The sequence below is a fragment of the Lygodium microphyllum genome, chromosome 20 (genome assembly GCF_053477565.2).
Source record: "Lygodium microphyllum isolate KBCC chromosome 20, Lygodium_microphyllum_v1.1.10, whole genome shotgun sequence".
NCBI classification, from domain to species: domain Eukaryota; kingdom Viridiplantae; phylum Streptophyta; class Polypodiopsida; order Schizaeales; family Lygodiaceae; genus Lygodium; species Lygodium microphyllum.
The window spans coordinates 120,341,492-120,367,885 of record NC_141154.1 but is presented as its reverse complement, the minus strand read 5'-3'; the positions used below and the strand labels follow the sequence as shown (position 1 = coordinate 120,367,885).

General features: G+C 46.5%; 1 protein-coding gene across 1 annotated transcript in view; it reads right to left on the bottom strand.

Moving 5' to 3' along the window:
• The window catches only part of LOC148019318 (uncharacterized), a 204,429-nt gene that overhangs the window by 128,696 nt on the left and 49,339 nt on the right, over positions 1–26,394 (bottom strand). Inside the window, exon 7 of the mRNA XM_087660921.1 lies at positions 6,722–7,259. Within this exon, the coding sequence (XP_087517047.1) occupies positions 6,722–7,259 (538 nt within the window). The remainder of the gene's footprint in view (positions 1–6,721; positions 7,260–26,394) is intronic.

Here is a 26,394-nt window from a genome sequence, read left to right as displayed (position 1 = left end):
AAAAGTAGGATGACTAGGTGCTTGAGAAAACTGTTGTGGAGCGCAAATGTCTCCACTATGAAGTCGCTATACCAGGGAACCATATAGATGACCCCCTTAATGGAGGCATAGGGTGAGCTCTCTACTAACTCACGGACTACATCCGCAGAGGTGAGTCGAACCATGAAGATCTCTCAGCCCATGAGGACTGCCTCCATGATTTGCGTTGTACCAATGCACAGCATGGAGTGGAGCCAATCCCACAGCTGGGCCCTCGATGGGGAGTGTCTAATGAGCTGACCAAAGATAACCAAAGAACGTTGTTTCTTTTAGTTCCAACTCTGTGGCCCGGACGGCCAAGAGCTATTCCTCAGAGAGGATGATGCGCAAGGTGTTTCATCGAGGGACACTCGTAGAATGCACCGGCGTCGAACTAGAGGTTTCCATTGCACGTCCTTGCTAAGGATCTACCAGTCACGCTGCTGCGCTGTCACAGGGGGAGGGGTGTAGGGAATGCTTGTTTACACGGTGGGGGAGGTGTTGGATACTGCTGTAGTCCAACTCGTAGTAAGGCAAATGAGTGTGTTAGACCTATCGGATAGAGCCGTCGGCCATAGTACAAAAAAAGGCAGGGGGGTCAACAGTGGAGGCGAGGGAGTTGGGGCAAAGGGGAGGGGAACCAGATCCTCAAGCAGGATACAACGCGGGTTCAGGCAGAGGGGAGGGTGTTTCCAGAGGCAGGGGCAATCAGTGGCATGATTGAGGCAAGGGAGGCAAAGCGTGCAGGGGAGTAGAAGGCGTGGTGTCGAGCAAGAGCGGACTGGGGGGGGGGAGGGGGCGTTAGTTTGATGTCGGGGGCGAGAGAGCAATGGCACGTTGGTAGGAGCGTGATGTTAATGTTCGCAATGTGACTTACACATGTGAGGTGCAAGTAAATTATTTCACGGTGTGAAACCTAGGACCCCGATATTCTAGTTGGTGCCAAAGGCAAAAGTTATAATAAGTCATACTTAACAAGTACTAGGTGTACTTGTTGTCAAATTTGGACCTAGATCAATTTATTGGCCACTAATGTCAATGGTGACATTAGAGACTAGGCAATAATTACTTAGTTAACGCTAGTCTCAGGGTTAATAGCTGCTAAGGAACACTTGGAAGACAAATTGGCCTAGCCAATTTAAATATTAGTTAGTGAAATCAATTTCCTGAGCACTAGAATAATGATTAAATTAATATTCAAAATATTCAATAAGCTGAATAATGCTAGAAAATGGGATTAGAAGGCTGCCCCTTGGCAAAACTTGCCCATGTAAGTGAAAAAACGTTTTTGGGGATTGGTAGAAGTCTATTCCAGCCATTGTGAGAGAGAAAGATGTTGTTAGAGAGCAAGGAGATGCTATTGATGTGATTTGTGGCCACCAAGGACCATTCCATCAATAGGTGATAGCAGTTTGAAGCCCTCCAAGATTAAGTGACAACATATAGGAGGGGGCAACGGTCTTTCTAGTGGTCCTACATTGTAGGTGACCGCTTCCATGGCTATTTGAGCAGGGTAGCAATAGTTTTTCAGTATCAATGAAACTTTGAAATTTCTCTCTCTACAGCATTCTCTCTCATTCCCTACCCATTTCTCAAGTTATCTCAACAAAATCCAGTCATTTGAGTCATTAGAGATGAAGACATTGAAAACCTCTGCTGTAAACCCTAATTTACAGCAGAAATTAGGGTTTGGCAACCACCACGGGATGCATGCTCAGGTTTTAAGGGCCTAGGACTCGAATTCCAACAACTGAAATTAACAAATTTTAGGGAGATTCAAGAGTCAAGCCAATAAATATCAGATTTGGAGATGAATTTGTCTTTCAACAAGGAAGCTAAAGGTCCTAAGCAAACCAAGGGGCAAATTGGTTTGGAGAATTGCTCGTAAGTTTTGACAGTAAGTGGCACTTGGATTAGCAGAGGAGATCAAAATATCTCAATTGTACTCCATCCATTTACAATAGAAGCTAAAGAAATACCACAAGGGGCACCAGCTTTGGGTCAACAAGTTATTCATTTCCAAGATTAAAATGGTAAAGTGCACATTTTACATTTATGTGAATTTATATTTGTCATTAGTATTAAATCAGGTTATCGACACTTTACCTGAGGAGGAAGGCTAGTTTCAAGATTCCATTGCTAGGATACTATCAATTGCTTTGAATTGGTGGGCCTCAGGCACCTGATTGAAGGTCAAAAGCTTTGCTCTAGTGCTGAAATTCTATTCAGTTGAGCATTACACCATGAATATCTTTAGATAGTAAGATGGGATTAAGTAGGGATGATGTCTCTTAATTTGAAAATTTGCAATGTGTTGGGAAAAATATAATGCTTGATCTTGAACAAGGCACAAATCATGGGTAGCAATTCGATGCCCAATTTAAAGATTAGATGAGGACAACAGCTGAAATGTTTATCCAATTAGCAAATGATCCTCAATTCATATGCTTCTTGAACCCCTTAAAGGAGGGCAACAAAGGCAAGAAGAGGAAATCGTCTTCAAGAGCTTCCAAACTACAGGATGCACCAAAGGAAGAGTCAATACAGTAGCATGATGTTCCAAATGTGGGTAGTGAGCATAAGCAAATAATGCCAATGGGACAATTCATACATATGCAATGCCATCTTGTTAGTGCCAATCCAATGGATTTTGGACATTAGAACATGCATGCAATGATGGGGCAGTCAATATACTTTGTTGGTGGCACTAGTCTCCATACTATGATGGGTCAGGGACTACATACGAGGACGTATGGCACAACTTCTTATGGTATGCAACAACCCATGTGTGGTGTGCAATGATTGGTATCCAAGTATGGCAAGTAAGATGAATAACCCCATGTAAAGCAATGTTGGCATGATGTTGGGGCACAAAGTGACAAGTTCGGCAATGCATATATATATAGCCCACTGTGTTTGGGACTCCTGCTATTAATGCTAGTCATGCAAATGCTCCATAAAGTACTTGTTATGAGGAAAAATCCAACTAGTAATTCATGCAATGTATAGGATATCTTGGTATGGATCATAATATAAGAATTCCCATGCATAGTTACATTGCAATGATCAAAGTATGCAAACAAGAATGTTTTGTAATGCATTTGGTGCTCCTAGCACGTCAGTACATATGAGAGGCTAGTCAACTAGATGCAATGTTGTATATTAGTTAAGTTGGAATTGCAACAATGTGAAAGTTCCAAGGATCTATGCATTCCAAAGAGGGAAAGGCCTAAAATCTAGTGGAGATTTCAAGGCAAGAAAATTTGGAGGTGAAGTTTCCATGTGCTTCTTGGTGAAGCTTCAACATTGTTTCACCTATGAGAGAATCCTACTAGATGGAGAAGGGTGACCTAGCAGATTATCCTCATTGATACACTTTACCTTGATGTGTTTTAGTTAGATCCGATTTTGGATCATTCTCTTTCAAGTTCACCAAAGCATAGAAGGTCCAGAGTATTGCATGATGCTCAAAGGGGAGGTTGCATTGCCACTCCCCTAATGATGGACAGCTCTGTTATGTAGTGGATCTCAGATGTACTTGATTTGCATGTAGGGTATTGTGTGCTGACAGTATTTTTGCCATTGAGATCACTATTCAGTGTACTAGTCACTGTGAGTCAGTATGCATATGGTACGGTATGCACTTAGGCTCTGGAACTATATATTTGCAAGGTTGCTAGGCATGTATAAAATACATGGATGGCATGCAATGTACATTTGTAAGTGATGCAAGAGAAGTATAATTGCATAAGTTACATGTGGTTTGCAACGGATGTATGCTTTACAAGACTATCATGTGGCACATCATTGCTATGAGGTATTGTTTATGGTCTGTTTATGCATTACAATGTCTTAGTGGTTAGAACAATGTTGGATTTTGGCATATGGATGCATTCCTTATGGTTCTCACACTATCTATGATTCATGCATATGGATTGTAACTAGTTTAAGTGACTAGAACTTCACATGCAAAGAGCATGAGCATGGTCAAGAAATAGGTGCATATGTTGTTTGATATGATGCCAGCATGTATTTTCAATAGTGGCAACGGATGTTTTGGCAAATTGCAGTGCAATTGAGGACGATTGCAATGATTTCAAGGGGATAGATTGTCACAAGGATGCGGAATTTTATTGCTTTTCTTAGAATTTGATTAAGAGTTAATCAAATGTGCAAATGTGACTTGCACATGTGTGGTGCAAGTTAATTATTTCACAGTGTGAGACCCTGGACCTCGAGATATCAGTTGATGCCAAAGGCAAAAGTTATAATAAGTTATCCTTGATAGGTATACTAAGTGGTACTTGGTGTCAAATTTGGGTCTAGACCAATTTATTACCCACTAATGTTAGTGGTGATATTAGAGACCAAATATTAATTAAATAATTTATGCTAGTCTAAGGATCATTAACTGCTTAGGGACACTTGGGAGACTGATTGGCCTAGCCAATTTAATTATTGGCTAGTAAAATCAAAATTTTGAGTACTAGAATGATGATTAACTTAATTTTCAGAATTAATATTCAAAATGTTAATTTTAATAAGTTGGATAATGTTGCAACATGGGATGAAAAGACTACCACTCGGCAAAACTTGTCCATGCAAGTTGGAAAAACATTTTTGGGGGGCTAGTGAAAGCCTATTCCAACCATTGTGAGAGAAAAGGAGGTTGTTAGAGAGTAAGGACATGCCTTCTAATGTGATTTGCAGCCACCAAGGACTTCCTACAACAGATGACAACAATTTGGGGCCCTCCAAGAGTAGATGATAACAACCCAAGGTCCTAGTGCACACGACATTATATAGGAGGAGATAGCAGTATTTCTGGTGGTCTTAAGTTGTAGGTGACAACTTCCATGGCTGTTTAAGCAAGGTGGCAGTAGTTTTCAAGCATTTTTCAGCAACAAAACTCTGAAATTTCTCTCTCTACAGCATTCTCTCTCATCCCATAGCCATCTCTCAAGTTATCTCAACAAAATCGAGTCGTTTGAGTTATTAGAGGAGGTTTGAAAAATCTCTGCTGTAAACCCTAATTTATGGCAGAAATCAGGGCTTGATAACCACCTCGGGATGCATGCTCAGATTTAAGGGCTTAGGACCTGAATTCCAAATGCTAAAATTGAGAAATTTTAGGGAGATTCAAGAGGCCAGCTAGCCAATATTAGATTTGGGACTCAATTTGTCTTTCAACGAGGAGAGTGAAGGTCAAATCCCCAAGCAAACCAAGGGGCAAATTGGTTTGGCGACTTGGTGGTCAATTTTGACAGGAAGTGGCACTTGGATTAGTGAAGGATATCTCAATTATACTCCATCCATTTGCAATAAAAACTAAAGAAATATTACAAGGGGTGCTAGTTTTGGGGCCAACATGTTGTTCATTGTCCAGGATTATAGTAAAGTGTGCATTTTGAATTTATGTGAATTTTATGTTGCTTGTAATTAGTGTTATATCAAGTTATTTACCACCCTATCCAAGGAAAAAGGCTAGTTTCACATTGACTCCCCTGGCCACTCTTTTCTTCCACATGAATGATTTTGGTCACCTTTTCAGGATCATGTTGTGTACTCAAATCTAGTTACAAGTGCAAGGATATTTAAGTTACCCCTTGCAATTAGAGATACTGGGACACCTAAGGCTATTAAGGTTATGGCAAGGGACATAATGACTAGATAGAAGGCCACTATCATTGGACAGCCAAACCACTATTTGCATTGCCATGACATTGACCATTAGACCACAAAGTGACCTTGGTTTGGGTGGAAGCCTACTCATCAAGAGGCCACCCAACAGGTGGATCTCACCCCTACAATGACAAATGATGACAAATCCACAACATTTCAATGATACCAAGGCAAGGTACAATGATAAGTCATGGTCAATAGCCGCAACTACATGTTAAGACTACACACGTATCCTTTTTATGCTGCAGTCAGCAGCCCCACAACAATAACTTTCTCCTAATCTTAGAGTTTGCAATAGAGTTCCACCACCTAGAAGATGACTTTAACCATCTTTTTGGGACATTGCACCCTCATTTGTTATTCCTTGTTGTGAAGTTTCTCCTTGCCATTGACTCTTTTCTTAGCTCTTGTAGTAGACATCCTCTCTTTGGAGCAGCCACCATGAGAATGTCTTTTTGAAAGTGAAAAGAAATTTCTATTGATGACATCTAGGAGTAAGTTCCCCTAAGTAAAAAATTGATGTACAAAGAAGGCCTATAAATATCAACAGTGTACATCATAAATATAATGGTTGTGTGAACAATGAATTTGTTGGGCTATAGTGCTAGACCATATGAAGGTCTAGGTGAAAGGTGCTGGAATCCCAACTTGGGAAATGTCTATTCCTTATGCTTATACTTTTTAATGCATTTGAATGTGTAGTATGTCTTTTCACCTTGACAATGTCTACTATGGAGGTCTATTTCCTTTTCCTAGGAAAAAAGGAAAAGGTGTACAATTTCTTCAATGGGAGACCTGTAACAACCCATGGTTTCAACAATTGATGTCTATTGCTTCGACAATTTATGTCCTCCATGGGTTTGAAGCAATCAACAAACAGCACAACCCATGCACAAAGATGGGAGATCTTCAAAGACTGGTATATTCAGAACAAGAACTAAAAGAGGGTCAAACAAGATAAGAAGAAGAATCCTGTTGCCAAATTAGCAGTACAAAATCTGAAACAGAAAATATTCCATACTTCTTTTTTATGTACTTTCTTTATGGATTCGATCTTCTCTTCAGTCAGAATTGAACTCTGCTTTAGACACATAAGTTCAGAAGTCAGCTCCTCTGTAAGCCGTTGTGCTTCTTGTTTCTCTTTGTTAAAATGTTTTGCAGCCTGAGCTTCACATAAAAGCTCCCTCTCGAAAAAGTCTTTCTCAAGCCTCAGCTTCTCAGTTTCAAGCTTCATTATTTCTTCCTTGAGAGCAACATTCTCAGCCTTTAGATGTTGGATCTCAGCAGCACTGGTTGAGTTTTCATCCTTTAAATGTTTGATGTCAGCAGCAGTGGTTGGATTTTCATCCTTTACATGTTTGGTGTCCGCAGCAGTGGTTAAATCTACTGAAATCTCAGTTTTCTTTGACAACTTGGGAAAGTCTTCATCACCACAGGAATTTATTTCCAGCCTTGTGGGATCTCCATGTAAAGGAAACCTGTTTTTTGGCCCAGCAGAACTAGTTTGAGAAATACTAATTTCCTTGGGCACCATATGCTCTTGAAGCTCAGAGCCCTGTCTGCATTCATTGTCAGCCTACACATCTCAGTTTCTTCTCTAATAAAGAAACTTGAAAATTCAACAGGTTCTTTACAAATTATGTGGAATCTTCAATCATATATGGATTATATGCCAAAGAAATCTTTAAAAGTACAGCTAATAAATAAGACTATTGATTGTAGACATCAAAAGAACCCTGAATGTGATTTATGATACACAAGATAAGCTAAGAATCAACCAGCACTTACTTTGTCCAAAATTATAGCTCTGCCATCGCATTTCCTGCTACCCCCGCCTCCCGACTACTCCCTCACGCTTGAGCCCGCCCTGCTCGTCGCTTGCGCTGGTGCCCTGCCTGGGCCCCCGCCTATGGCCTGTCGCCTTGCCTTGCCCGTCGCCCCGCCAGTCGTCCGCTCTGCCCCGCCCTAACCGTCGCCCGCCCTGCCCATCGTCCCGCCCTGCCCTGCCCATCGCCCCGCCCCGCCCCACCTTGGCCATCATCCTGCCCGTCGTTTCCCCCCCCCCGCCCGCCCCCCCCCCCACCTCGGGGCGCGCTTCCCTTGTCCGCAACCTCGGACCCATCCGTAGCAAACACAGCAGTGCTCCCCTCCCTCGCCATCAATTCCCCCACCCTCCAATTGCTCCCTCCATCTGCAGCAAACCCCCCCTCAAGTAGCACCGCAACGTGATTGTTAGTCCTCTCAATAGGGGCGTGCAATGGAAACCTTTGGTCAGACGCCGGCGCACTCAGCGAGTGCCCCCCAGTCAAACACCTTGCGCGTAGTCCTCTCTAAGGAACAACTCTTAGCCGTCTGAGCTAAGGAGCTGAAGCTAATGGAAACAGCGATTTATGGTCAGGTAGTAGGACATTCCCCAGCCAGGGCCTAGCTTCGGGATTGACTACACTCCATGCTGTGCATCGGGATAGCGCAGATCGAGGAGGCGGTCCTATCGGGCCAAGGGATCTTCATGGTCCGACTCAGCTCGGCAGACACAGCTCGCGAGTTACTCGCCAGTTCACCATATGCGTCCACGAAGGGGGTCATACACATGGTCCCTTGAAACATGGGCTTTACTGTGGAGGCACTCCACAACAGGTTTCTTTGGCACCCCGTCACTCTTCTTTTCCCTGGCCTAGCAATTGAGTATTGCCACTTGGTGGAAGACTTTGGAAGGCTTTTCAGCACTATCCTTCCCACGTCCTTTGCGGATGCAGTGACAGCTACAGGAGTCCCAAAGGTACGGGTGGCAGTGAAAGAGGTCAAGAATATCCCACAGTTCCTAGAGATTGAGGCGGGCAGGCACTCCTTTAGGCAGCAGGTAATTGTGACAGGGCAGTCAGGGCGGTGCCTGCGCTATCACGACTTTAGGCATCAAGCAGCAGGTTGCACGCGTTTCGGAGCCAAGGTGGCTCTACCAACAGGCCCACAGGTGGACGCTGATGGCTTCACACGGGTCTAGAGACGAAAGAGAGGAAGATGACAGGGGGGGCGCAGCCGGCATCTCAAACCCATCCTCGGCAACAAGGAGCAGGTGGGCGTGTGACGCCCCCTCGGCAGAGCACTCCACAGCCCCCTCCTGCCCCCGCACCCGACAGGACCGCAACCCCCCACATCCACCACCCGCGCCACAAACTACCTCTCCTGAGTCCCCACAACCCCCACACCCATCTCCCTCCACATCCCAGGCGCCCCCCCCCCCACTGACCCTGGCCCACAGCCCCCTCCCCCACACCCACCATGTACTTCGGTCCATCCCACCATCCCTCGATCATCCTCCCCCCCCACCACCTCCCGTACCGAGCACCTCCTCTGATCCGCACTTGGTTCAAGCAATCCCCCCTAGACCCACCGCCCCACCTTCCACAGGAGGTGATGAGCCACACATGCCTACATCCTCTTTGCACCAACAGTCCTCCCCCTCCCATACACCCACGAGCTCATCCACCCCTGCCGCCCGTCACACTTTCCCGAGACAGGCACACCTGTTGCCACAGGAGTTCTTCCGCAGTGACCCATGGTCCTACTTGAGAGTTGCGGAGCGCAGAGAGTTCCCACTACCACTAGAGGAGCGGATCTTCATGGTTCGTAAGTCAAGGAGGGGCAAGGTCCATCTACTAGCACCACCGGATGAACCAAACTACGCCTTTTTTCTTCAGTCCTCTCACTCAAGGGAGTGGACGATGACACAGATAGAGAAAGAGTTAAAGAGTCAGGTCGCGGACCACACCTCCTAGTGGATGGGAGAAGAAGGACTAGCACTGTTTGCACAGCAGTGGCCTGGTTGCATGATGGACATTAACTGGTGGGCTGGTGCCGAGGTCCCTCACCTGAGCAATATCTTTTGAGCCCCTCCACAATGGAGAGCTCCGAGGGATGTGATTGATTGGCCTTTGACACAAGCGGCCCGTTTCTACCATTGCACAGAGTCTCGACTCTCAGCATGGTTGATAGATGCATTGGTAGTACCACCTAGAACTTCTATCACCCCGTTGGTCCGGCCAAGGGCCACCATGGGGAAATGGAGCTCGCCGTCCAGACCGGTGGCAAAGCATATCTGCATGCCTCATAGCTCCTCCTCGTCATCAGCAGCCTCCACACCGAACAGATGCCTATTCGGGCAGTCACAGGTTTCCCCATGAGCTTACACCTTGCATCCTGGAATGTGAATAGCCTCCACTACAATGGGACACGTGGTTCTAGGAAGTTGATTGTTCGACAGGAGTTGCAGACTGCCCGTGCCGGACAGATCGACATCTTACTTCTACAGGAGCACAAGCTTACCCCCACCCCGGCCCAACAGGTAGGAAAGGTACTCCAAGGCAGTTCGCACACTTACTGGAAGCATGCCATAAGTGCCCACGGTAGGAGTGGAGGCGTATGCACCTCTATTGGTCCGAGTCTTACCCCTTGTGCTCGAGACCATGGGACGATAGTGGCAGGGAGGGTGCTATGGATCAGATTGGATATTGGGGACTCATGCCTTGGAGTCCTTAATATCTATGCCCCTACGGAGGTTAGGGCACACAGCAAGTTCTAGGTGGAGATCGCGGATGGACTCCCAGAGGTGGACTCCTAGATTATTGGAGGAGACTTCAACAACCTAGAGGCTTTGGAGGACCAGCAAGGCAGAGGGAGAAAGTACCAGGGCATGGCTAGGGAGGAGCAGGAGGCCTGGGAGGTGTTTCTACTGGCAGTAGGAGCACACGATGCCTAGAGAGACCTTGCCTTCCACAGGAGGGAGAGGTCGATGGACTTCTCTTGGGGATACATGCAGCTAGGTGGAGTCCTGTTGGAGTGCTTGGACAGGTTTTATGTGGGAGAGTGGGGAGGCTCTCGGGGAGGCCAGATTGGGCAATTGGCGGGCACCACGTTGTCCGCCAGATCATTTCCCAGTTTTCCTGACACTAGATCCCCGAGCATCTGCCCTAGATTCAGGATCTTGTCAGATCCCTGACTTGATCTACATGAGGGAGGAGGTGACGAGACAGATAGAGCAGATTTGAACCAGATAGTGGGGCAGGAGGGGCTAGATCGCAGAGGAGGTTGCAGAAGCCCTAGCTGAGTCGAGCAGAATCTGCCAAGAGGCAGCCATACAGGCCAGGCAGCAGAGCAGAGAGTAGGAGAGAGCACTCCGACGAGACCTTGCAGCCACATAGAGATCATTACAGGTGGCACCAGGGGATCCCACTCTCCATGCACAGGAGGTGTATGCACGAGCAGCCATTGCTGGCCTAGAGCACAAGTGCTCTGAGTTCTCTTTCCGCACCTCAGCAGCTTTCTGGGCACGGAAGGGGGACACGATGTGCAGGGAGTTTTTTCAGGTGCACCAGCCTCACAACTCGGGAGAGCAGATACGCAGCCTCTGAGATCAGTATGGGAGCACCTGTTCTAGCCCAGACGAGGTGATGGAGATTGCCACCGACTATTATAGTCGCCTCTTCTAGTAGGAGACAACCTCAGCTAGAGGACAGCAACGTAGACAGCAGGTCTGGGATAATATCCCGTCCCTCGTCACAGAGGAGATGGGACGCTCCCTCCTAGCCCCCTTCATAGAGAAGGAACTAGAGGAGGCTTTCCATACACACGACGGGCGGAAATGCCCGGGAGAGGATGGTTTCTCTAAGGCTTTCTTCACTACCTTCTAGGAAGTGGTGAAGGACCCCCTACTGTTGGCCTTTCAAGAGATTTTCACTTCAGGAGAGATGCCAAGGAGTCTATCAGCAGGCCTTATCAGTCTTCTCCCCAAAGGGGGAGACTGGTTGGAGCTTTCCCAGTGGAGACCGATCACCTTACTATCAGTGGCCTATAAGGCACTGGCAAAGATGATTGGTAGGCGACTACGCCCCTTGCTTCCAAACATCATCCATGACACACAGACAGGCTTTGTCTAGGATAGGAGCATCCTGAACAATGTATTCACCTTCTTTGAGGCGACAGAGTGGGCCTAGTACAGTGGGTAGAGACTGGCCGTACTACTCTTGGATTTTGAGAAAGCCTATGACAGGGTGGATTGGGATTTCCTAGAGGGCACCATGGTGAGGTTGGGTTTCCCCCAAGCTTGGATTTTCGGGGTCTCCGCACTTTACAGATCGACCACCAGCAGGGTTCTCATAGGAGAGAGGCGAGGGGAGGAGTTTCGGCTGGAGAGATCGGTCCGACAGGGCTGCCCCCTGGCCCCATACCTATTCCTTCTCTTTGCAGAGGTGATGTCCCACTTCCTCAGGTCACATATGAGCGGTTTACGTGGCCTCCGACTTCCACTAAGAGAGTAGACCAAGTTGCTAGACTCAGAGTATGCAGATGATACAGCGCTCTACATAGAGGACAATGAATTGATGAAGGAGAGATTGAAGTTGGCTCTTGAGGTGTTCTGTATTGCAACGGGAGCAAAAATCGATTGGCGAAAGTCGGTGGTTTCCTCACAGACCCGGACTCTAACACGGAGTGGGGAGTCCACCTGGGATTTAGATGGGTCAGCAGAAGACAAACTGTCCGATACCTAGGGTTCCAGGTGGGACTCGACATCACTCCCGCCCAGTAGTTTCTTCCAGTCCTCGATTCTATTCGGAGGAAGCTGACCTACTGGAGCATGGCTCGCCTCCCACTAGCCGGCCAAGCCCTAGTAGTTAACCAGGTCCTCCTAGCGACGGCCTGGTACATCGCCTCATGTTGGTGTTTCTCCTCCTCCTGTGTAATGCAGCTCCACCGCCTAATGTGGAATTTCCTTTGGTCCCGGTCAAACGGCTCCAAGGATTCCAGGGCCAAGGTGGCGTGGGCGACCATTATATGACATCGGTCAGAGGGAGCGCTTGGGATCATAAACCCAAAGTATCAGAGTTTGGCTCTCCAAGGCAAGCTAGTTGTCCACGGCCTCACACTGGGAGAGCAAACCTGGAAGGTCCTATTGCAGGAGGGTGTTCAGGACTGTAGACCAAGGCTTGGTAGTGAGTGGAGGCCATCCCTGAGATGAATCTTCACAACAGCCCAGATCACCCCCCCCCCCCACATCATCCTTCCTACGTAGCTTGCTCCGTGTATGGCAAGGCCTCCCTAAGGCCCTTATCCAGAGCCCCCTAGGCTGTCAAGAGGAGATAGACCGTCAGCCGGTGATTTGGAACCCCCAGGTCAAGGGCCGGGAAGGGGCACAGATCGGCAAGCGCCCCCACATCCAATGAGCTAGTTGGGAGGCTGGTCCGGCTCATACAATCAAGACATGGCGGGAGGTGTACAGGATGGCGGATGAGGAGGTGCTAAAGCAAGTATCAGGCTGCTAGCAAGGAGTGGAGCTGAGGAGAAGGGAGATAGACGTAGCGATACCTCAGGAGTGGCTTGCTCCCTCGATCCGGGAGCCGATAGAGCCCGGGGAGGTATGGGCCGCTAGGTTTTCACCAATAGGCATCCCCCTGTAGGTGGCAGGAAGAGTGGGTGGCGCTTCACCTAGGACCTTTTTCACAGTGCAGGAGGGGGGCCGTCTGGCTCTTGACAGAGGGCAGTAGGACAAGGGGATAGCTGTCCTTTCATGGAAGAGGATCTGGGTGGTTGGCCTTCAAGGGAAGACATGGCGGCTGGACCCTTTGGTCTTTTGGTAGGTGCTCAGGGAGTGGCGCCTCTGGATCTAGGAAGAAAGGCCACTTGATGAGCTGGAGTGGGATCCAGGAGAGTGGCTTTGGCCGGCCCCACTGTGGTCACCAAGAAGCCACCGAGGTTCTTGGAGTACACCGCCAGGATTGGCAGACACGTACTGATGCAGGAGGACATGGATTGGGCGCCGTCATGTAGCAGGCATTGGGTGGAGCACAGCATCACGGAGCCGTTCTGACGGACCTTCTGGCACCGCCTATGGGACAGCTGGAAGCCGAGGAGGGTATCGTACTTTTTATGGCTGTTGGCACATGGAAGCTTGGCAGTGGGAAGCTGGTTTGCCCAGATGCAGGAGGGAGTTTGTAAGTGTTGCACACAGCAGTCGAGGAAACTCCCAAAGCACTGCCATTAGTCGTGTGAGGTGGCACAGCTCGTGTGGAGAGGAGTATGCTGCATCTTGCGCCGCATAGCACCCAGCCTTGGATGTATCTCTTGGGGTGCTTTCTGTTGGTGGGCGGTCAGCCAGGGCCATCACCTTCTGTTTGAGGCCGGGATGCAGGACACAATATTCATGATCGAGGCAGGGTCGTGCGCAGTGGTGGGTTTAGAGGCTCTACCCATCTGCCAGGTACTGGATCCCACAGCAGACCGCTCTGAGGCATGGGAAATCATAGGGAGTCTTACTGGTTGGCATATCTGGAAGGCGCGGTGTCAAGTGGCTTTTGGCGGAGAGAGACTTTCAGTACAGGCGACCCTAGCGGAGCTCTGGACCTCCATCACCCACTCCCTTCGAGGCCGATGGGATCAGGTGCAGGGTGAGTCCAAGACTCATCAGGAGCTCTGAGGTCATTTCATGCGCACTTGGGATGGCCACGACCTATTCTTCGTGATGCAGGCAGGCAGCCCCAGATGGCAATACACCCCCCCCTCCATGGCTTCTTGCCCCTATCCCCCCAGACTGCCTTGAGAGGCTTGTATATATTATGTATCTGTGACTTTCACCAGCTCCAGCTTGGTCTATTGAGCATGAGCACTTCTTTGTATTCAGGTTTTTTTCTGAAGTAATATAATTAGCCACACTTTATTTGCGACAAAAAAAAAGGATCAACTAGCACAAACAATTGGCTACAGAAGCAAAGTACAATGATCAATCCTCAGGATTGCTAACTGCTCATCTGACTGCACTTTAAACCTTGATTCAGGCTACTGCCTTCCCACTATCACTACAGTTTCCTCTCCAATCTCCAACCTTTTCTTACAGTTGGCACTTTTACATCCAACCTCACCCTAAAAACTGCCTCCACACCCCTCCCCGCTTTTTTTTTTTTTTTTTAAAGAGTGGCTAAATACATTACAATTACAATTATCATGGTGTGAAAAACCGATCTAGTGGGCTATAATGCCAAACCATCTGAGGGGCCATGTGGAAAAAGTGTCTCAAGTCCTAGGTCCAAAGGAAGGCCTCTCCTCCTCACCCTCACAAAGCCTCCCTGCATCCTCTTCCATCTCCCATGGAGAGTGTGAATGATCTCTATCCCAATTCTAGAAATGGTCTCTGTTCTGGAAACATTTTGAAGGTCTATAGCATGACTGTACCTCATTGTCCAAATATTCAAAGACATAATACTAGCAATTAGTTCCCATCTATGATAGTGTCCCTGCCTGTGAGAAATCTAGAGCAGGAGTCTTGCTCAGATGTTGTCTAATAATGAGGAAGATTGACTCCCCTAAAAATCCTCATAGCCACAGATTGGGCCCCTAAATATGACCCAAGCTATATTCCCCAAGGTCATCACCATTGTCTATGTCGTCTCAAGTTAGGGGCCTCTATTTGTGACTCAAGCTACAGCCCTCCAGGTTGTAACAATGGTCTTTTTTTGTGTTGTTAAATATCATCCTAAGGGCACTCCTCCATACCTCCTAAGCTTTGGCAGTCCCATACGTAGTGTCTCTACATCTTCTCTAGCTCACCACATCTCGTGCATGCCATTGGGTCCCTGGCATATCCAAGCCAAGTGCCAACTACTAAGCTCTTGTGAGCTAATAGCCATAGGAAGAGGGATATCTTCCTAGGCCTAAAGCTCTCATCTAGTCTCCTCCAAAAGTATGATATGAAATTATGTGAGATGCCATGTCAATGCTGTCAAAAGATGACGTACCAGCGAGACAGTAGGGTTTGCGGGGAGGTACACGGAGTGAACTCCGCAAACAGGAAAAGAGAAGAGAAGAGAGAAGAAACTCTGATGAATGGAATGATGAAGTTCTGAATCATGGAGTGAATGTGATACAAGGGAACAAGGAAGATGATGAAGACATCCACGAACCACGAACCACAATGTCCTCCTGAAGGAGTGTGAGGGTAGTGGAGAGGCTGGAGAGAAAAGGTGACGAACTGAATGAATCAGTCGTGAGGAATGAATGAGAGAGTGGCCTATAAATAGGCACAGTCATTCTAGGATGGTGCCCCTTTTTGGGGCTGCAAACCCTAAATGCAAAACGCAGAAACGCAAAAACGCAAACTGCGGGTGAAGGGAGAAGGGTTCCTCAACACCCCCTCTCAGGCCCAAAAAGCGGAACAAGAGAAGAGTGAGGTGGAGATGCAATGCTACATGCTGAAGAAGCTCATGCAACAAGTGCCACTTGGATAGTATCCCTCGTGGGGAAATTGTTCACTTGCCCAAGCACCCTAGTACAAAGATGATCAAAACATGCAATGGATAGGAGGAATGTCGAACTTTGTGTCGTGTCGAGAACCATAAGGATATGCCCGTACTCGATCTCGAGAGTTGGCTCCATGTTCACCAAGTGATCAAGGCAAGAAAAAGAGGAGGAAGAAGATGTAGAGGATCCCTAAGATCCAAGATTTCCACCTAAAAGGTAACCTACACTAAAGAATAGTAGAGAGAGTGAACTGGAGAACCCGAAACTCAACCTCTAGAGAGAAGCCACTAGCTCCGTGCATCCATGCGGGAAGAAATACGAAGGCCTCATCACCAAGTCGTTGCTGAACCTCTAAGGCCCCAATCTAGGTAGATCCTTGAGATCCTGGGTATCAATCCTTTTTTTTTGCAAGTAAAATGTGGCTGATTATATTACTCAAAAAACTGATTACAACAGCATGTTCATGCTCAACAGACTAGCTGGAGCTGATGCAAAGTCACCAATACATCATGTATACAAGCCTCTCAAGGCAGTCTGGGGGGGATGGGGGCAAGAAGCCATCGGGGGGGGGGGGGGGGGGGGGGGGTTATCGCCAACTGGGGCTGCCTGCCTACATCACGAAGAACAGACCTTGGCCACCCCAAGTACGCATGAAGTGACCACGGAGCTCCTAATGAGCCCTGGACTCGCCCTGCACCTGATCCCATCGGCCGCGGAGGGAGTGGATGATGGAAGTCAAGAGCTTTGCCAAGGTCGCATGTGTTGAAAGTCTCTCTCCGCCGAAAGCCTCCTGACACCGCGCCTTCCATATATGCCATCCAGTAAGGTTCCCTATGATCTCCCATACCTCTGAGCGGTTTGTTGTGGGCTCCAATACCTGGCGGATGGGTAGAGCCTCCAGTCCGACCACTGTGCACAACCATACCTCGATCATGAATATTGCGTCCTGCATCCTGGCCTCATACAAAAGGTGACGGCCTTGGCTAACTGCCTGCCAACAGAAAGCTCGCCATGATATACACCCAAGGCTGGGTGCTATACTGCGAAGGATGCGGCATGCTCCTCTCCACTTGAGCTGCGCCTTCTCACATGACCAAAGGCAGTGCTTTGGGGTTTCCAAAGGCTGCTGTGTGCAGCGCTTACAACCTCCCTCCTTCTGCATCTGGGCAAGCAAACCTTCCACCACCAAGCCTCCATGTGCCACCAGCCATAAAAAGTACGATACCCTCCTCGGCCTCCAGCTATCCCATAGGCGGCGCCAGAAGGTCCATCAGAAGGGCTTCATGATGTTGTGCTCTGCCCAGTGCCTGCTACGTGACGGCGCCTAGTCCATATCCTCCTACATCACTGTTAATCCTGGCAGTATACTCTAGGAACCTGGGTGACTTCTTGGCAACCGCAGAGGCCGGCCATAGCCACTCTCTTGGATCCCACTCCAGCTCATCAAGTGGTCTGCCCTACTAGATCTAAAGGCGCCACTCCGTGAGCTCCTCCCAAAAAACGTACGGGTTCAGTCGCCATGTCTTCGCTTGAAGGCCCACCACCCGAATCCTCCTCCACGAAAGGGTGGCAATCCCCTCATCCTGCTGCCCTCTGTCAAGGGCCAGACGTCCCCTCTCCTAAATGGCAAAGAAAGTCCCCTGCGGAGCACCACCCACTCTACGTGCCACCTAAAGGGGGATGCCTACTGGTGAAAACCTAGCTACCCATACCTCCTCAGGCTCTATTGGCTCTCATATCAGGGGAGCAAGCCACTCCGGAGGTATTGCTACATCTATCTCTCATCTCCTCAACTCCACTCCTCTCTGGTAGCTTGATACTCGCTGCAACACCTCCTCATCCGCCATCCTATACACCTCCCACCATGTCCTGATGGTACGAGCCGGGCCGGCCTCCCACCCACAGCCCACTGGATGTGGGGGTGCTCACCTATATGTGCCCCTTTTGGATCTTTGACCTAGGGGTTCTAGATCACGGGCTGACAGTCTATTTCCTCTTGGTAGCCTGGGGGGCTCTGGATTAGGGCCTTACGGAGGCCCTGCCACACGCACAGTAAGATGCGAAGGAAAGGTGATTTGGGGAGGGGGGTGATTTGGGCTGACGTGAAGATCCATCTCAGGGACGGCCTCCACTCACCACCAAGCCTCGGTCTACAATCTTGAAGGCCCTCCTGCAATGAGGCCTTCCAAGTTTGCCCGCCTGGTGTGAGACCGCGGACAACTAGCTTGCCAAAGAGAGCCATACTCTGATACTCTGGGTCTATGATCCCAAGCCCTCCCTCTGACCTAAGTCATATGATGATCGCCCATGCCACCTTGGCCTTAGAATCCCTAGAACCATCAAACCCTAACCAAAGGAAATTCAACACTAGGCGGTGAAGCTGCACTATGCACGATGAGAAGTACCAACACGAGGCGATGTACTAGGTTGTCGCTAGGAGGACCTGGTTAACCACCAGGGCTCATCTAGCTAGTGAGATGCGAACCGTGCTCTAGTAGGTCAATTTCCTCTGAATAGAATCAACGACAGGAAGAAAGTGCTGGGCAGGAGTGATGTGGAGTCCTACTTGGAACCCTAGGTATCGGACGGTCTGCCCTCTACTCACCCATCTAAATCCCAAGTGGACGCCCCACTCCGTGCTGGAGTCCGGGTCTGTGAGGAAACCAACCGACTTTCCCTAGTTAATTTTCGCTCCCACTACAAAGCAAAACACGTTAAGAGCCAACCTCACTCTCTCCAGCATCAACTCATCATCCTCTATGTAGAGGGTTGTATCATCTGCATACTCTGAGTCTAACAACTCAGTCTCCTCTCTCACTGGAAGTCGTAGGCCACGTAATCTGCTCACACGTGACCTGAGGAAGTGGGACATCGCCTCTAGAAAGAGTAGAAACAGGTACGGGGCCAGGGGGCAGCCTTGTCAAACGGATCTCTCCAGCAGCTGAAACTCCTCCCCACACCTACCGCCTATGAGAACCTTGTTAGTGGCCAATCTGTAAAGTGCGGAGACCCCACGAATCCAATCATGGGGGAAACCCAACCTCACCATGGTGCCCTCTAGGAAATCACAGTCCACCCTGTCATAAGCTTTCTCAAAATCCAAGAATAGGACGGCTAGTCTCTGCCCACTATGTTGAGCCCACTCTATCGCCGCAAAGAAGGTGAATACATTGTCCACGATGCTCCTATCCTGAACAAAGCCTGTCTATGTGTCATGGATAATGTCTGGAAGCATGGGGCATAGTTGCCTACCAATCATCTTTGCCAGTGCCTTATAGGCCACTGGCAATAAGGTGATTGGTCTCCACTAGGAGAGCTCCAACCGGTCTCCCCCTTTGGGGAGAAGACTGATAAGGCCTGCCGAGAGATTTCCTAGTATCTGTCATGAAGTGAAAATCTCCTGGAAAGCCATCAATAGGGGGTCCTTTACCACTTCCCAATAGGTAATGAAGAAGGCCTTCGAGAGGCCATCCTCCCTCGGGCATTTCTGCCCATCCTGTGTATGGAAAACCTCCTCTACTTCCTTCTCTGTGAAGGGGGTTAGGAGAGAGCGTCCCATCTCCTCTGTGACGAGGAACGGGATATGATCCCATACCTGCTATCAACATCTTTGTCCTCTAGTTGAAGTTGTCTCCTGCTGGAAAAGGCGCATGTAATATTCAGTGGCAATCTCCATCACCTCATCTGGGCTAGAACGGATCCTCCCATACTGATCCTGAAGGCTGCGTATGTGCTCTCTTGCAGTGCGGGGCTGGTGTACCTGGAAGAACTCCCTGCATATCGTGTTCCCTTTCTGCACTCAGAAGGCTACTGAGGTGCGGAAAGAGAACTCTGAGCCCCTATCCTCTAGGCCAGCAATGGCTGCTCGCGCGTGCACCTTCTGTGCGTGGAGGGTGGGATCCCCTGGTGCCTCCTACAATAATCTCTACGTGGCTCCAAAGGTCCTGCCGGAGTGCTCTCTCCTCCTCCCAACACTGTTGCCTGGCCTGTATGGCTGCCTCTTAGCAGATTCTGCTCGACTCGGCTAGGACCTTTGCTATCGGGTCCCTCCTGTCCCACTCTCTGGTCCAAATCTACTCTATCTGTCTCGTCACCTTCTCTCCAACATCCAGGAGTGATCCTAGGTATCAATAGGTGAGGTGACCACTAGAAGGAAGCCACCCCATCCAAGGGTAGAAGAAGAAGGTAAAAGGCCTCCGCCAGGGTGTGCGAAGGATTGAGCGGGGGGTGGGAACCCCATTTGAAACTGGAGGAATAGGAGCCTCCTCTGAAGTCGTAGTAGATGTAGATGCCCCCTCGGAGGGCAAAGAAAGATCATCCCCCTCTAAATCTCCCTCTGAGGTAGATAGGGAATCCAAAAACTCATGGATCACGGACTCCGAAATGTTTGAGGATGAAGGAAGTGCCGCCGGTCCTGTTGAAGAAGATATCTGGGGTGGTGAAAAACGCCCAGAGGTGGCCTCTCGAACTTGAGTAGGTGATGGTGAAGGGTGGGGCTTAGACTGAAGAGCAATGAGTGGGCAACAGCTGCTTCTTCTCAATGGAGCGGACTAGGAAGCCGAAGAAGAGGAAAGAGTCGAGCAACCACTGTCTCTCAAAGGAGCAAACTGACAAGGAGACGATATCAAACAATCAGTGTCTCTTGATGGAGCGGACTACAAAACTACACGCCGTGGTAGCCATTGTACCCGAAAATAGGTGGGACAAGACTGCCGTTAGCATCGTGACAATCTCCAGGATGTCGTAGCGCCAATAGATCCTCCATGTGCTCAAAATGACTTAGTGTGCATCAGATGCGTCTTGTTGCCTTGAGCATAGTACTCTGATAGCCAATGCAGAATGATCTCTGTGGCCCAAAAAGGAGAGGTGGCACAAGGAGTGCCTGGTAGAAGACGCATATACTGCAAGGGGGTAGGGAGCAAAGGTCGAAGTCGGCAATCATCGGTGGTGTGTCCGGTGATGCCACAATAGGAGCACCCGATAGTCTGGTCATTTGTTGGTAAAGAAGCCATGGATACATTGCTAAAAAAGAAAGAGGTCAGCCATGAACCATGAACTGCAATATCAGCCTCAAGGGCTAGGAGGGCAATGGAAGGGCTGGAAGTGAGCTACCAGTGGGAGGAGGACGCGACCAGTAGTAAGAGGTTCTAACCAATAGAAAAACGCAGGTGAGGAGAGAGAAAAACTAAAAACGTAGGGAAAAACTAGTAGCAATTAGCATGCTAAAATCAGCTTTGAACAGTGTGTGATAGGCTGGAAACATGCACCAAACTGTTGTAGACAGCAATGTCTAGCTTGGACCACAATGTCCTCTGCGTCCGGGTGTTGGCAGCAAGCTGAAATACCTGAAATCTGCAAAAACAAGATTGTTTTCTGAATGGAGAGTAATCAGCAACACTTGCTATGCTGTAAACGGCTGCAAACTGCGGGTGGAAGGCTGAAAACAGGCGCCAAACTGTAGATGACAGCAAGGGACAATTGAAGCTGCGATATCCTCTGCGAAAGGGGTGTAAGCAACAAGCTTAAAACACCTGAAACCTGCAAAAACGAGATTTTGATGTAGCGGAAGAAGAAAATAAGTGGATGCCGAACCTGCCACAAGTCTTTGCTGTAACGTGCCCACCTATTGGCTGTCCAAGCACGTTTTTAGCGGTCCATCGAGAGATGAGTCTAAGTGACGCCGCCCGGAACTCCCATAGAATGTCACGGGGTTTGTCACCTAGGGTTTCTCGAGTCCGCCTCGCAACTGAATGTTTGCAGCCGAACCCGCTAGGATCGACCTGAAACTTGAGTCCCCTAGTGGTCAAGGTCTCTTGACAGCATTCTAGCATTGGGTTTTGGACATCCTACTTTACGCAGAGATACCCAGCCGAAGGAGACCCATGCCGCACTTGGTTAAAAGAGAATGGGAAAGGGAAACGAGAGGGATGCGGCGCTCCACCTCTCTGCCCATAGGGCATAGTCCCATTCCGTTCACCTAAAATGGTATGAATCGGGGTTCTAACCTAACGATTTCTAAGCGTCGGTCGTCAGTAAAACCTTGTGAGAAGCCTCCCAGATCTCTGGGACCACCTTGCCGTAGGACAGACCCATCGAGGGTTCCGCCCTCCCACTTCCCTCACTTGGCGTACTTTAGTTGTCTAATTACTCCTATCACTTTTAAGTGTGACATGTAAAAACAGCTTCCTAAATTAAACCTTTTTAGGGGACACGGTTCGTTCACGTAATCTCATGGCATTGGCACGAAAACAAATTTGAACAGTTTCCCTGGAAGTACTTAATATTAATAAATTATTAGAATTAGAAGTTTTGTTCAAATGGGACAATATTCACAATCCGTAAAGATGCACTTTAATTCCACCAAGTTTCCGCCCTGCACAAGTAACAAGGGCCCCTCAAAAATCTATTCCGAGTTACGATGATTGTTTGAGTAGGGCCCGGAGGCAGGGAATTTACAGCCAGAGCCCCCCGTGGCATCCAAGCATCCTCCTATGTTCAAACCAATCCACGGAGAGACCTCTCGTGGCGGGTTCGGTCCATGTTCCCATCACCGCTATTTAGAACCCCCTTGGCTAGGGTTAGCGGCCAATTGGGGGTGGTTTGGTGTGCCCTCCAAAAGTTCCACCAGATTCACTATACTTATTTATGAGTTTTGGGGTTACACAATCTTTTTTTTTTTTTAATTTAGAAATATTGTTCCTAAATTTACAAGCACAAACAAAGGTGCAGATGAGAGCTCGAGACATCTGCTAAGGTGGGTCCCTCTCATCATCCAAGCGTTGTCCTTCATGCCTTAGCGGTAACTTCCAATATTCTCCGGAGGGTAGGGAATCTCTTCATTCCGTCCCCCTATGAAAAACCCCAAGATTTGCTTGCTTTCTTCGAAACCCTAAATAAGTTGAGTTGAACCCTATCCTTGCGTGTATATGGTTCATTTAATATTGAACGGCTCTTGAACAAATTTTTGTATTTCATAAGTGCGGTTGATAGTTATCTTCAAGATGAATCCCTAGCAGCGCAACTAGAGTGATCATGATCCCACGCAATTTAGAGGGGTAGCTTTCCTAGATAATACAATGCTGCAAAGCAGGCCTTTTCTTTTGGGAATTCATTTCGATGCATTTATGCCAAACGCAAATAGAGACTTGTATATATATATATATATACATATGTATGTATATATGTATGTATATATGTATACATATATACATACATATATATATATACATATGTATATATATATATATATATATGTATACATATATACATACATATATATATATACATATGTATATATATATATATATATATATATATGTATACATATATACATACATATATATATATACATATGTATATATATATATATATATATATATATATATATACATATGTATATATATATATGTATGTATATATGTATACATATATACATACATATATACATACATATGTATATATATATACATATATATGTATATATATGTATACATATATATAGATATATAGATATACATATATATATATATATACATACATACATACATACATACATACATATATATATATATATATATATGTATATATATATGTATATATATGTATATATACATATATATATATATGTATATACATGTATATATATATATGTATATATGTATATACATATATACATATATACATATATGTATATATGTATATATGTATATACATGTATATATATATGTATATATGTATATACATATATACATATATACATATATGTATATATGTATATATGTATATATACATATACATATATATATACATATATATATATATATATATATATATATACATATATATTTATATATACATATATATATATATATATTTATATATACATATATATATATATGTATGTATATATGTATGTATATATGTATACATATATACATACATATATATATACATATGTATATATATATATATATATATGTATATATATGTATACATATATATAGATATATAGATATACATATATATATATATACATACATACATACATACATACATACATATATATATATATATATGTATATATATATGTATATATATGTATATATATATACATATATATATATATATATATATATATATATATATATATATATATATATATATATATATATATATATATATGTATATACATGTATATATATATGTATATATGTATATACATATATACATATATACATATATGTATATATGTATATATGTATATATACATATACATATATATATACATATATATATACATGTATATACATATATATATATATATATATACATATATATTTATATATACATATATATATATATATGTATATATGTTTTTTTTTTTTTTTTTAATTCCTGGGGTGGAGGACAGGAAGTTATTAGTCCTAAGGAAAAAACGAACACTCCCTCTGAAAGTTTGTAAGAGTTGGATACCTGTTTTAGTCTTGCAATGGTCTAGATATACTTAAACGTTATCGTAGCAATTCAGGAATTTCATGTACTTGATTCAAACCCTCACTTCTACCTTTCCAATTTCACAAGTTTATGATGCAAAGAAAAAAGTACGATTTCTGCTTGATTCACAAATATGCATAAGTGTTTCAACAACCCATTTTTTAAGCATGCTAACATTAGTGCATAATATGAAGTATTACGAACATAATCAATAAGGTCGTGGCTTCTTCTTCTGCGTGCATGAATACACGATTTCCAATATGATAAATGTCCTTAAGACTCCCCATCAGGGTAGGGTGAATGGAATGCACCTGATTACCAAGTGACGCGGTTCCTTGCCCCATGGCTCCATCGGTTGAGGTGGGATTCGTGTTTGGTTGGACCTTACTTCGTTTGGGAGGCATCGTATGATTTGGCTTTTGCTTCATGGCTACGCACCCAGATTGCGGAAGAGATGGCTCCTCGTGGAAGGGACTATTCTGCGAGGATTTTCTCCAAGGGGGGGGGGGAAGAGAGACGGTGAGCTCCAATTTCTTCAACGAGGGAAGAAAAAAACAATTTCCTTCTCTCTCCCTATCTCTCTTTCTATCTTCTCTTACCCTCCTTTTTCTTCTCTTCTTCTTTACTCACTCTCTCCCTTTGCTTCTTATTCCTCTCTTCTTCTCTACTCACTCTCTCCCTCTTATTCTTATTCCCCTCTTCTTCTTTACTCACTCTCTCTTTCTCCTTATTCCTCTCTTCTTCTCTACTCATTCTCTCCCTCTACTTCTTATTCCTCTCTTCTTCTCTCCCCACTCTCTCCCTCTTCTTATTTCGAGCAGCAGCAAGTCATGCCCCCCCCTACCTAGCCTTCCCATCCCCTGGTGGTTTATATAGGTAATTGGGGGGGAGGAGTTTGTAATGGAGGCTCTCCCTCCTCTTCTCATGGCACGTGGTACTCCCCCCCTTGCCATCTCCAGGATGCGCGGCAGCCCTCTGCCCTTCCATGCACGTAGCAGTCCCCCCCACCTACCACCTCCTTCGCCACGCGGTAGCAGCCCCCTGACCTTCCACCTCCATCGACACAACAGCCCCCCTCCGCTCACACCATCCGCCAGTTGACAGCGTAACCGAGGGGGGGAGGGGGGGTTAATTCTTTTTTTTCCAAAAAAAATATCATTTAGGGGGGAGGGGAGTCCTATAGCAGGACCGTTACATTGTTCCCCCCTTAAGGGGATCGAGATGTCCTCATCTCGAAAGGAAATGGGGGTATTGTTGGTTGAGAGTACTCTCATCAATCCATGTGGCATCTTCTTCTGGAAAGTCCTTCCACTGAATGAGGTACTCCTTCAGGATTCTACTCCTCAATCTCATTTCTTGAATGTCCAGGATTCTAGATGGCCAGAGCTCAAGGACTCCTTGGCTTGGCATTACAACTTGTTGATCATCAAGTATATGGCTAGGATTTGGTACATATTTCTTTAGTAGGCTAACATGAAATACATTGTGAACCTTTACGATCTCAGGGAGTTGGAGTTTGTAGGCATTGGGCCCAAGGCATTTGAGGATCCTATAGGGTCCGCAATACCTTGGACTCAAATTTTTAAATTCCCCCAATGACAGGGAACTCCTCTTGGGCCGTACATGAATAAAAACCATGTCTCCCTCATTAAAGAGTCCCTCTTGTCTATTTAGATTTGCATAGGCTTTTTGCCTGTCCTTGGCGGCTCTAATCTCTTGTCTGATGATCTTAACCTGCTCATCCATTTCCTCGAGCATTTCCTTAGAAGCTTCTACTCTTAAGGTAGGATCTGAGAAGTTCAATGGGGTGCGGCAATCATGCCCATATAATGCTTGAAAAGATGTCATTTGGATGCTTTGCTGGTAGGAAGCATTATAGGCGAACTCTACTAATGGTAGATATTGAATCCATTTCTT